Genomic DNA, 13,688 nt, shown 5'->3' on the forward strand with positions numbered 1-13,688 from the left:
TTTTTTCCCCACAAATAGAGCTTTCTTTTGGTGGTATTTAATTACAGCTGAGAGTTTTATTTTTTGCTAAACAAACAAAAAAAGATGCAAAAAAAATAAAATAATGTTTAATAGTTTTTTATAAAATTTTGCAAACAGGTCATTTTTCTCCTTCATTGAAGTGCGCTGATGAGGCGGCGCTGGTGGCCATGGATAGGCTGCACTGGTGGGCACTGATAGGCATAGTTAAGGCGGCACTAATAGGCACAGATAAGGTGGCACCGATGGGCACAGATAAGGCGGCACTGATGGGCAAAGATGGGCACAGATAAGATGGCACGGATGGGTGGCACAGATGGGTGGCACGGATGGGTGGCACTAAGGGGCACTGATAGGTACCACTGATAGATGGGACTGATGGGCACTGATAGGTGGCTCTGATAGGTGGCACTGATGGGCACTGGTAGATGACACTGATGGGTACGGATATGTGGCACTGGAGTGCAGCATCGTTGTTGAGGCAAATTGTGGGCACTGATGGGTGGCACTGTGGGCACTGATGTGTGGTACTGCTGGGTGGCACTGATGGGGCACTTATTTATTACTGAGGTGGCACTGGCAGGGGGCAGGTGTCCCGATCACAGACGCCGGTGATCGGCTCTTTTTTTTTTCTCCTCGCGCTCACAGCGCGAGGAAGAAAAATAGCCGATTACCGGCTCCGTTGTATCACATGATCAGCTGTCATTGGCTGACAGCTGATCACGTGGTAAGGGGTCGGGATCGACCCCTTCCTCGGATCCGTGATCAGGCGAGTCTCGTAGACTCGCCGATCACAGAGCGCGCCACGCAAGCCACTCGTGCACGGGACGACGTCAATAGACGTAGTCCCGACAAAGGAGGTCCGCGCTGTAGCTGTCATTTGGCTATAGCGCGGATCTCTAGTGGTTAAAAAAAAAGTTTTAGGTTTAGAGGAGAGAACTCTATTGAGATTGGGATAGAGTTCTGCCTTTCTAAGAAGCGTAATATATTTTGTATTGCTGTTGTGTGTTTCTTTTCAGGCCGCTGGAGAGTGGGTGGTGTAGATAGACAGGAATTGGGTGGTATATGTACAGTTTGTTAATGTAAACTGTTTTCATGTGACAAATCTTAAATGTGTTGCTATTTCCTTCCCTTTCCTTTTCCAAAACCCAAAAAGCTCAGGTACTCAAATTTTTGTAGTGTTAAGAGTTTTTTTTTAGCTAGACGATGAGGACGTCGTCTAAATAACCCGGGGGGAGTGTGTAGCGCTGGTACTCCTGAAGAGCACACGCTTGTTTTGTAAATTTAGTTTTTCTAAGACCATAGTTGGGTCTTAGGGTTATATTATGTAAATTGTGATTCTGGCATCAGTTTGGCTGGACTGTATTGTGTTCTGCCTGGTTATAGGTGTATGCATCATCTCTGACAGGCATTGGAACGCAGTCTGGTTGGATGCATTGGGTACCAATCTCTCTCTCTGAGCCAATCAGTGGGTGTGTTATCTCGCTGTGTGTTCCGGGAGAGGGTACTTAAGGTGTTGAGGTCACGTGGTTATGGGTTCCGGTCCAGAAGTATGTTCTGACTCCAGGGTCCTGGTCCTACTGGCCAGCCTCCAGTGGCCCTCATAGCCTGGGGTGCGGATCCATCTGTTTCCGAGTCTCGGGACTGGCTAGTCCGAGGCACAGTAACTGGAAGGAGGATTTCAAGGTGGTCCGGTGCCGTTTCGGGATTGGAGAGGCCCAGCAACTCAAAACGCAACCAGGGGAGGACTCTTCAGAAGAGGGCCATGCACGAGGCTGGCTACTCGGTAAGAGCCTGGAAGCTGAGCTGAAAGGACACCAAGTAAATCCTTACGGTATCCCCGGACCGGCTGCAAGTTACTGGTACTGTAAGAAAGTTCCTAATTTCATCCTTCGGTTACACCTAAGTTTCTGTGCTAACTTAAAGTTCTACAATCAAGTCTGTGGCAGAGACTTTGTTAAGCTTAAATCACCTGTCGGCTGCTAAATCCACAAACAGGGATTTATCCGGTAGTTGAAATATCCAGTTGTGAATGGCTATTCCCTGGATCAGCTAGAGCAGGGATCTGCAATTAGTGGACCTCCAGCTGTTGCAAAACTACAAGTCCCATCATGCCTCTGCCTCTGGGTGTCATGCTTGTGGTTGTCAGAGTCTTGCTATGCCTCATGGGACTTGTAGTTTTGCAACAGCTGGAGGTCCGCTAATTGCATGTCCCTGATCTAGAGAGAGACATTTCAAGTGTCAGCAGTTTCCAAAAAGTACCTGAGCTTTCCTCCCCGTACCCTCTATTCTGAACTGAGAGACTGTGTTCTGTTCAACATTTTATGCAAATAAAAATTCCTAAAAAGGGATTCAAGTGTCGGTCTCTACAGTTATGGAGCCATCAACCTCGGGAACCCCTAGACAAGAACGAGGTGCAGAAGGTAAACGGTAAGCCCAGAAAAACCAGCCACTCCTTCGGGGGTCAGTGCTACATATCTATACACAAAAGTTTCGACTTTCATTTCTATTTCATCTGACAAGTGGATTCCTGGTGCCCCATATATTGGCCCTGGGCCCGCAGATGGGCAGGCGGAGCCCATGACCAACATAGCAGGTGCCGCCGGGCAGAGGGGTGGGAGGGAGAAGAATGGACACATGTCCACTTACCTCCCCTCCTTGTTACTGACCTGGAAAACAATGTGTTTGATATCACTTCCGGGTCAGCCTCTTGGTGTCCTTGGCCAGGATGGCTGGAAAAAAATGTAATGCAATGGGGGTTATTTACTAAAAGAAAATCCACTTTGCACTGAAAGTGCACTTGGAAATAAAGTAACTGTAGATCCGAGGGGAACACGCAAGGAAAATAAAAAAACAGCATTTTAGCTTGCACATGATTGGATGATAAAATCAGCAGAGCTTCCACTCATTTCAGATCTACCCCTCAGATTTAGAACGACTGCACTTCCAAGTGCACTTTCAGTGCAAAGTGGATTTGCCTTTCGTAAATAACCCCCAATGTGGTCTGCATTGCATTACACTCAGTGGAGCACAGCAAAGACTTTTTTTATACCCTGGATGTCTCATTAAAGAGAAGCTGTCACCGAAAAATAATCACATAGGGGACTTATTGTCCCACCTATGTGATGAAAAAAAATTAAGTAAAAAAATGAAAGTTATACCCAAGCACATAAAATCCCCCTAATGTTTTTTTTGTTGAGGCCCCCACCCCCATATATAAGCACACACAAATGTAAATGAACAAGTCAGAGCTTACACATGAAAATGTTGATTGCAAAACACGTTACATATTAGCACGCTTGCAGGATTGAGAGCAATAATTCTAGTACCAGACCTCTTCCGTAACACTAAACTGAAGACCTGTGGGGGCTTTTAAAGTGCCGCTCATGGAAAATATAGGGCACCAAATTTTGTCTCCATTTTCAGGCGCACGCAAATGTAAGGTTTGACATGTTGGCTATTTATTCGGTGTAACCTCATCTTTTCGATTTGACCCCAAAAATTGGGTAATTTATTATGTTTGTGCGCCCTAAAATTAACTTTACCTTTGCGGTAATATCGTGTTTCATTAAAAAAAATGTAACTACCACTATTTTATTCTTTAGGGTGTCTGCTTTTAGAAAATATATAATGTTTTGGGGTTGTATGTAATCTTCAGGGCTAGCATAATATAACATTTGATTTTTAACATGGATGAGCGAGTTTGGGGTGGAGGAACTTGACTGGCCTGCACAGAGTCCTAACCTCAACCCGATAGAACACATTTGGGATGAATTAGAGCGCAGACTGCAAGCTAGGCCTTCTTGTCCAACATCAGTGCCTGACCTCACAAATGCGCTTCTGGAAGAAGGGTCAAAGATTCCCATAGACACACTCCTAAACCTTGTGGACAGCCTTGCCAGAAGAGTTAGCCCCTGTACACACGGTCGGAGATTTCCACAACCAAATCCGTCGGATTTTGTCCGTCGGATCTTGTCCGAAACTGTTGCATACACACGGTCAGACAAAGTTGGCGAAAAATCCGATCTTTCAGAACGTGATGACGTAATTTCGTTATGATGGGACTACATTCAGGCTAGTAGCCAATAGCTTTGATGTAGGAATTTGATCTGAGCATGCGTGGCACTTGGTCCGATCAAAATTCTCTACACATGATCGGAGTATGTCCGATCGAACCAGTTGGTCGGGAAATATTTCGAAACATGTTGGAAAATTGGGTCCGACGGATCTTCGGACGGAATCAGTCCGATGCATACCACACACAGTCGGATTATCTGACGACGCGGTCCGATAAGACTCATTCCGACAGATTCTCCGACCGTGTGTACAAGGGCTAAGACTGGGATGTCATTAAAGTTCATGTGCTGTAAAGGCAGGTGTCCCAATACTTTTGGCAATATAGTGTAAGGCCGCGTACACACGGGCGGACTGTTCGCCCAACTTTGTCCGCTGAACAGGGTTTGTGCGGACAGTCCGCTCGTGTGTGGGGCTTCAGCGGACAGTTTCAGTGGACAGTTGGACGAACAAGGTTTTTCGGAAATTCCGAAAAACTGTCCGCTGAAACCTTGTTTGAGCGAACAGTCCGCCCGTGTGTAGGCTTGTTCGACAAACTAAGTTCCGCGCATGCTCAGAACGGATTTACACGTCGGAAAGTTGCATTGAAGTGTATTGGACGTTGAAATTTTCGTCCCGTCGTACGTGTCGAAACGTCATCGCGCACGGTTTCAACAAACTGTTCGTTCGTCGTGTGTGGGCATGTCCGTCCATGCTAAGTTTGAGCGGACTGTCCGCCGAAACTGTTGGACAGACAAAGTTGGGCGAACAGTCCGCCCGTGTGTACGCGGCCTAAGTGTCTTCTACTAAAGAACTGGAGGAAGAATACTACATTGTTGTAACTGATTATTCTACATAAAAACTGTTGTGTCTGTTCCTCATTGTGGTTTCACGCACAGTGCTGTAGAGAACGGATGTTGCCGAGCTGTGAGAAGTATTTGGTGTGTATTGATATAATCTGCTCATCATATCATGGGGAAAGTTTTCATGATGATTTGTTAAACATGAATAATACCTATACCATTACTCGTGTAAAAGCAGCTACTAACAAATCATTGGCTATTGATCGGCAGTTATCAGATATGTTATCAACAGTTATAAAATTACAATCTAAAAGATTGTGCTACTGTACAAGCAGTTAAAGACAATTACTGATAACTATTCACACAAAACATGTGTTACAATCGTTAGTTTGTAAATTAAAGCAGAGGGTCACCCTAAAATAAAAAATAGCATTAATATTCTTTAAAAAAATTAGAAAAAAAAAAATGTAACTTACCAGAAACCCCTGTTGCTAGGCAGTCTTCCTAATCTGCCTCTTCCTATTCCGCGGCGCTTCCTCCTCTTTGGCGAGCGGCCCCGTTGTCTTCGAGCCTCAAGGCTCCGCTACATGTTTCCCTTCGTTAAGATGTCGGCGCCACAGCCGATCTGATGGACAGATCGGCCTTCGGGAGGGGGCCTACATTGCGGGCTCGCTGGAGAGGTAAGTGTCCTTATTAAAAGTCAGCAGGTACAGTGTTTGTAGCTGCTGACTTAAAAAAAAAAAATAATGCGGCCGGAATGCCCCTTTAAGCCAGCAATAAACAGGTCGAATCTTGGCCGGTTCAGCACGAATGGGCCGAGATTTGGACCATGTATGGGCAGGATGAATATACCCAATTGATCAACTTTGGTACAACCAGCCTGTTGGATGTTATTATGTCTAGTGGCTGTTATAACTGCTAGCCATAATCACTGTGTTCTCCCGGGGTGGGGGGGACACAATGGCTTTGCCGGAATCAGTGTTGATGGGGGAACCTGTAGTTGTAGGAAAGATATTGCTCTGTCTATGGATAACCACAAGGGGGACACTTCCCCAATGCCACCAGTGTTAGAGGACACTACATTAATGATCACCATTGTAGGTGGGCACTTCTCCAATGATCACCAATGTAACAGAGCACTTCTCCAATGTCACCATTATTGGACAAAACTACAATAATGACCACCAATGTAACAAGGCACGTTTTAACTGAATGCCAATGTAAGGGGGCACTTCTCCACTGACCACCAATGTAAGGGGGGCTTCTTCAATGTCACCAGTGTTAGGGAACACTAGAGTAATGATCGCCAATGTAACATGGCACATTGCCACTGACCACCAATGTTAGATGGCACTTTGCCACTGACCACCAATGTAAGATGGCACTTTGCCACTATCCACCAATGTAAGATGGCACTTTGCCACTGACCACCAATGTAAGATGACACTTTGCCACTGACCACCAATGTAAGATGACACTTTGCCACTGACCACCAATGTAAGATGACACTTTGCCACTGACCACCAATGTAAGATGACACTTTGCCACTATCCACCAATGTAAGATGGCACTTTGCCACTGACCACCAATGTAAGATGACACTTTGCCACTGACCACCAATGTAAGATGACACTTTGCCACTGACCACTAATGCCAGATGACACTTTGCCACTATCCATCAATGTAAAAGGGCACTTTGCCACTGACCAACAATGTAAAAGGGCACTTTGCCACTGACGACCAATGTAAGATGGCACTTTGCTGCTGACCACTAATGTAAGGGAGACCTTTTCCACTGACCCCCAATGGTTGATGCCACTTTGCCACTGACGGCCAATGGAAGGTGGCACTTTGTCAATGTCACCAGCATTAAAGAACACTTCATTAATGACAACAAATGTAACGGTACTTTTCGAATGTAGCCAATGTTAGAGGACACTATATTAATTACTGCCAATGTAAGGGGCACTGAATTAATGACAACCAATGTAGCTGGACACTTCTCCACTAATGATAAATGTAAGAGGTGCTTCTCCAATGACCACCAATGTAAGGAGTACTTTTTTGCACTATAAACAAAATAAGAGCGAAAATTTTGCTATAATATCCCCCAAAAATATATATAAAAAAAACATTTTTTTCCTTAGTTTAGGCCGATATGTATTCTTCTACATATTTTTGGCAAAAAAAAAAATCACAATAAGCGTATATTGATTGGTTTGCACAAAAGTTATAGCGTCTACAAAATTGGAGATAGATTTATAGCATTTTTATTATTATTGTTATTTTTTTTTTTTTACTAGTAATGGCAGTGATCTACGACTTTTATCATGACTGCAACATTATGGCGGACACATCGGACAATTTTGACACATTTTTGGGACCATTATCATTTATACGGCGATCAATGCTATAAAATTGCATTGATTACTGTAAAAATGTCACTGGCAGGAAAGGGGTTAACACTAGGGGGCGATCTAGGGGTTAACTGTGTTCCCTGGGAGGTGATTCTAACTGAAAGGGGAGGGGACTGACTGGAGGAAGCGATTAACTAGCTAATAGGAACATACAATTTGTCACTCCTGTCAGAACAGGGAAGTGTGTGTTTACATACACTGTTCTGTCTCTCCTGCTCACGATCGCTCGTGGCCGGTGGTGATCGTGACCATCGTCCACGAGCACCGGCACCCCTCGTGTGCAGCGGGCGTGCGTGCGTGTATACGCCTGCAGTCCTGACCCCACGAGCCAACGTACACCTAAGATGGCTCACGCAAGGGAGCCAACCTGCTGCAGTATAACTATGGCGGTTGGTCAGGAAGCTGTTAAGCAAGCCATAGAGGATGCAATTTCCTTTTCTGCAATCACGGGTTGCAGGAAAGAAAATCTCTCAAATCGCTTTGACTGTGTCGGTGGGGGATCCCTTCCACAGAATAGGGTCCCTTTCACACGGGGTGGATCAGTTTGATGGACTCTGCTTTGCTCAGTGGGGGATCGATTTGCTGATCCCCGCTGAACAGGCGGATGACAGGTCTGTCTCCGCTCACTGTGCAGAGACCTGTCAGAGCCCCGCTCTGCTCTATGGGCAGGTCAGGTGAAAATAGCCCGCCTGTCCGTTTTCATCCGATCCGCCAGACGGATGGAAAATGCGACCACCATCCATCTGGATTTGGATCAGATCGGATAGCAGTGGGTGTCAGCAGATATGACACTGCTGACATCCACCGCTCCATAGGAGTGAATAGAGAATCCAATCGGGTCCGCCTGAAAAGCTGACAGGCGTACCCGATCGGACAATCCGTGTGAAAGAGGCCTTATAGTGTTTTCCCAGCTGGAAACCTTCCCTACTGTCTGACAAGAGAACACCGCTCTAGGCAGACATCTCATAATTAGGGATGAGCTCAGGCGTGTTCAGTTGTGATGATATTGTATGGACAATTTTACTAAAAAATGTCAAAGTTACAAAACGGTGTTCAGACATTAAGGGGTTAATATCACCCTAAATATGTACAATTCAGATCACACAGATGAGACTGAGCACAGCGCCCCCTCCAGGAGGAGATCTATAGGAGGAAATAGGTGTGATGAGTGAGAAGGTGATACATTGTAATGTCTTCTGACCTCTCCGTCCATCATCAGCTCCGTACACAAGATCAATAAAGACCCGGCAGAGCCTGGAGAGCCGTATTGTCATCTTCACACAGACAGGACATGGTTGTCACTTCCACAATACTTCTACCTTTATCACTAAACATTGATTTCTACCATTCTATACAACACTTGGAGGAAATCCCCCCCCCCCCCCCACTGACAAGATGTCATCTATATTGTCCTCTACTTACCACACTCCACCCCTGACACCCCCAGAATAATCAGGATGAGGGGGGTCATCATCTTCATCCTCCCCGCTGTCCTCTATAGAGAGACCCCAAAACACCACAACCTTCCACTTCACCCAGATCAGGACAGTCTGTGTACAGGAAGGCGGAGCTCTGTGCTGATTGGAGGAGCCGTCCTCTCTCTCCAATAGGAAAATGATTTCATAGAGGATCAGCAGTTACCAGGCAGATAAACACTATGAAAGTTGGAAATGAGACGCCACAAAGTGAAAGTGAAACCTGCAGACATTCCACCAATAGAATTCTAGGAATCTCCCAAAACCCCCAATCATCTCCTAATACCGGGCATGGGAGAGATCCACAGGAATCACCAGAGACCAATCACAGGAGGGATCTCTACTTATTGATCTACAGAGAACCTTCCACACCAGAGAAGGAGCTTACAATCTAGTACAGACTAGGGATGAGCTCAGGCGCGATCGCATGCTCCACGTGCAGAGCCCACCAGGAAGTCGGCGCAGCGCTAATCACAGGCAGTGAGACATTGCCCCGATGTGCGGCTGCAGAGATCAGGAAATGTCTCTGCCTGTGATTAGCGCAGCGCAGCGCTGCGCCGACTTCCTGGCGGGCTCTGCACGTGGAGCATGTGATCGCGCCTGAGCTCATCCTTACTCATAATGCATCCCACCTGCTAATGGAAACAGGCGCTGGCTCTGCATGTAGGAATGAATCAAAGAAAAGACTGGACAGCCGCACTCTGTTGGCACCTTTATTGAAGACGGAACAAAAACATCAGAGGCACAGGATCAATGAAAAGCTGACATGTTTCACACCACTATGTGGTGCTTAGTCATAACTGTTGGAGGATGGAATGACCGTCCATATATATGTGGATGAGAAAAAGGTCGATCAAACAGGAAATCCTTCTGATAGGCCACCCATATGGATACGTCAGTTCAAATTCAGTCATTCAGGTGCATGGGATATCTTAAAATGAACTTAAAGAGGGATTCCACCTACAAAAACAATATTAAAAGCCAGCAGCTATAAATACTACAGCTGCTGACTTTTAATAAATGGACACTCACCTGTCCCGGGTTCCAGCGATGCCGGCAGCTGAGGCCGATCGATCGCTCGGCTCTCGGCTGCTGCCGCCACCATTCTAGGTGAGGGAATCAGGAAGTGAAGCGAATCGGCTTCACTTCCCGGTTCCCTACTGCGCATGCGCGAGTCGTGCAGCACAATAGGAATTGTCCGCGCTGTCTCTGAGACCCGTGTGTGTCCCAGCAGACAGCGCGGCAGGACAGGAAATGACATAGACTCCCATGGGAGTCTATGCCCGGAAGTGGATGTAAATACCTGTCTTTGACAGGTATCTCCACCCCCTCCCCCCTGAAAGGTGCCAATTGTGACACCGGAGGGGGGGGGGAGGGTTCCGATCAGCGGAAGTTCCACTTTAGGGTGGAACCCCGCTTTAAACACGACATCCCAAAATAACCTGATAATCATACCTGATCGTATCGTGCAACACAAAAATGCATAATGAACAAATATAATATGTAATTATTTATACTTAAAATATGAAACAAGTTAACCGCTTGCTGACCAGCGAACGCCGATGTACGTCGGCAGAATGGCACTGGCAGGCAAAAGGGCGTACAGGTACGTCCCCTTTAAGAAGCGGTGTCGCGAGCACGTGTGCGCCCACCGCAGTCTCCGTTACCATGACTGCGGGTCCTGCAGACTCAATGTCTGCTGGGTGCCCGCGATTGTGTCATGGAGAGGAAGAACGGGGAGATGCTTTTGTAAACAAAGTATTTCCCCGTTCTGCCTAGTGACAGGACAGAGATCACAGCTCTCTCTCATCGGGAGTAGTGATCACTGTCCTGTGTGTTGAAGCCCCTCCCCCCCACAGTTAGAATCACTCACTAGGATACATTTAACACTTTCACTGCCCCCTAGTGGTTAACCACTTCACTGCCAGTGTCATTTACACAGTAATCAATGCATTTTTATAGCACTGATCCCTGTATAGATCACAATGGTCCCAAAATAGTGTCAAAAATGTCCGATGTGTCCACCATAATGTCGCAGTCACGATAAAAATCGCAGATCACTGCCATTACTAATAAAAAAATAATAATAAAAATGGCAAAAAATATTTTGTAGACACTATAAATTTTGCGCAAACCAATCAATATACATTTATTGCGATTTTTTTTCTATCAAAATATGTAGAAGAATACGTATCGACCTAAACTGAGGAAAAAAAAAATGTTTTATATATTTTTGGGGGATATTTATTATAGTAAAAAGTAAAACAATATTGCTTTTTTTTCAAAATTGCCGCGCTTTTTTTGTTTATAAAGCAAAAAATAAAAATCACAGAGGCGATCAAATACTACCAAAAGAAAGCTCTATTTGTGGAAAAAAAAGTATGTCAATTTTGTTTGGGTACAGTGTCATACGACCGCGCAATTGTCAGTTAAAGCAATGCAGTGCCGAATCGTAAAAAGTGCTCTGGTCAGGAAGGGGTTAAATTCTTCCGGGGCTGCAGTGGTTAATCAATGAACAAAAGATGAAGAAAGTGAAAAAAAAAAAAGATGAAAAAGAAAATAAATGAATAATGAAAGAATAAATACACAAATGAAAAAATAAAAAGCTGAAAAACCAAGTACCTATGTGCATATATATATATATATATATACAAATGCATATTAAAAACATGGAAATAAAATAAAAAGCATTGAAACACACTGGGGGTTATTTACGAAAGGCAAATCCACTTTTCACTGCAAGTGCACTTGGAAGTGCAGTCGCTATAAATCTAAGCGGTAGATCTGAAATGAAGGGAAGCTCTGCTGGTTTTATCATCCAATCATGTTCAAGCTAAAATGCAGTTTTTTTTATTTTCCTTACATGTCCCCTTCGGATCTATAGTGACTTTACTCTCAAGTGCACTTGCAGTGCAAAGTGGATTTTCCTTTAGTAAATAACCCCCATTGTGTTTTTTTTTTTTCTGTGTTTGTTTTATATAGCATAGACCAAAAAGAAATGAAATATAATCAATATATATATCAATGATATTGTAATGCAATGTCACTAATTCCGGTACTACTATGTACATATAACTGTGATAATCACAGTATAGGAGGAATACTATCACTTTAGTCTATCAATAATCTTATTAAATGGAAAAAAATCCTTGAAATCTCAGATAAAGAGAAGATCCCATGGGGGACACACAAAACAGGAAATCTATGAAAACAAGCCAACAGGGACATGCAGACCTGCTGGCAGGATATGATTACTGCTAGCAGCTATAGCACCCGATAGTGATGGCATGCCAAAAATACAACAGGCTGGCTGTACTGAAGTTGAGCAATGGTTCGAATCTTGGAGGGTCCCTGCTGAACTGGCCAAGAATCGATCCATCTAGGACCTGTTTAAAACCATGTTTAGGCAATTAGTCAATTGTAATTTAATTATGAAATTGCAATTTAATGCAAATTAATGCAATTTAAAAGATAACACTTAAGCCCGTACACACTATCAGATTGTCTGCTGAGTTTTTCCTTCAGATTTACCAAAACCATGTAGTAGAAGGGCCTGCCTGATTGCATACACATTGAAACTCCTAAGGTTTGTCCTCATATTATATGGTGTTGGTAAATCTGAAGGAAAAACTCAGCAGACAATCTGATAGTGTGTACGGGGCTTTACCATCATGAAGCAGAGGGAGGCTTGCCAGGAGGATAATGAAGCCAGGGACAGACACCATTACATTGGTTGCATATTACTGTGCTGTTATCGGTAGAAGAATTCCCGCGTGGGACGTGTAACCTCAACTCACACAGCGTACTTTGTGTTTTGCGTAGAGTTTAGCTGAAAAAATGACAATGCAGGAAGAGTATAAATAGGAACACGTGACATCATTTCACAACCTGAAGCTGTTAATTGCCGGATGCCAAACTTAGCAATGTCAGTGCGTTGTTGATATGAATGTGATACTAAACTAGATTCAAAAAAGTTCTATTTTGTTTTTATGCTTAACTCAGAAATCTCTCTTCTATTGCTCTCAGTCTTATCCAAATCTACAAATTCCTTTTTTCTGCTGTAACTTCCTGTTAAGCAAGTCAGAAATGATGCGATTTTCTTTGGTTGCAGGATAGAAAACCACTTAATTCCCTCCCATGGAGCTATTGTGTTCTGACGGGGGGGGGGGGGGGGGGGGGTTGGGGTTGGGGGAAGGGGTATTGGGACACCTGCCTTTACATGCATATGAACTTTAACAGCTTCCCAGTCTTAGTCCGTAGGGTTCAATATTGAGTTGGCCCACCCTTTACAGCTATAACAGCTTCAAGTCTTCTGGGAAGGCCGTCCGCAAGGTTTAAGAAAGTGTCTATCGGAATGTTTTGGCCATTCTACCAGAAGCCCATTTGTGAGGTCAGGTACTGATGTTGGACGAGAAGGCCTGGCTTGCATCCCAAAGATGTTCTATCGGGTTGTGTCCAGGACTCTGTGCAGGCCAGTCACGTTCCTCCATGCCAAGCTCGCATGTCTTTATGGATCTTGCTTTGTGCGCTGATCCAAATAATTTGGTGGAAGGGAGATTATAGTGTGGGGTTGTTTTTCAGGGGTTGGGTTTGTCCCCTTAGCTCCAGTGAAGGGAGCTCTTAAGCCATCAGCATACCAAGATATTTTGGACAATTTCATGCTGCCAACTTTATGGGAACAGTTTGGGGATGACCCCTTCCTGTTCCAACATGACTGCACACCAGTGCACAAAGCAAGGTCCCTAAAGACATGGACGAGTTTGTGGTGGAGGAACTTTATTGTCCTGACCTCAACCCGACAGAACACCTTCGGGATGAATTAGAGCGGAGACTGCCAGCCAGGCCTTCTCATCCAACATCAGTGCCTGACCTCACAAATGTGCTTCTGGAAGAATGGTCAAACCTTCCCATAGACACACTCC

The 13,688-nt window shown here is 44.8% G+C and overlaps 1 protein-coding gene across 1 annotated transcript in view; it reads right to left on the bottom strand.

Annotated features, from left to right (window-relative positions):
- The window catches only part of LOC143984299 (major histocompatibility complex class I-related gene protein-like), a 65,011-nt gene extending 56,135 nt beyond the window's left edge, over positions 1-8,876 (bottom strand). Inside the window, exon 1 of the mRNA XM_077484555.1 lies at positions 8,714-8,876. Coding sequence (XP_077340681.1) covers positions 8,714-8,771 — 58 coding nt within the window. The 5' untranslated portion in view covers positions 8,772-8,876. The remainder of the gene's footprint in view (positions 1-8,713) is intronic.
- Between the last annotated feature and the right edge of the window lie 4,812 nt (positions 8,877-13,688).

This window comes from Lithobates pipiens, unplaced genomic scaffold (genome assembly GCF_037356315.1).
Source record: "Lithobates pipiens isolate NorthernLeopardFrog02 unplaced genomic scaffold, aLitPip1_a1.2 Scaffold_1, whole genome shotgun sequence".
Classification (NCBI taxonomy): Eukaryota; Metazoa; Chordata; class Amphibia; order Anura; family Ranidae; genus Lithobates; species Lithobates pipiens.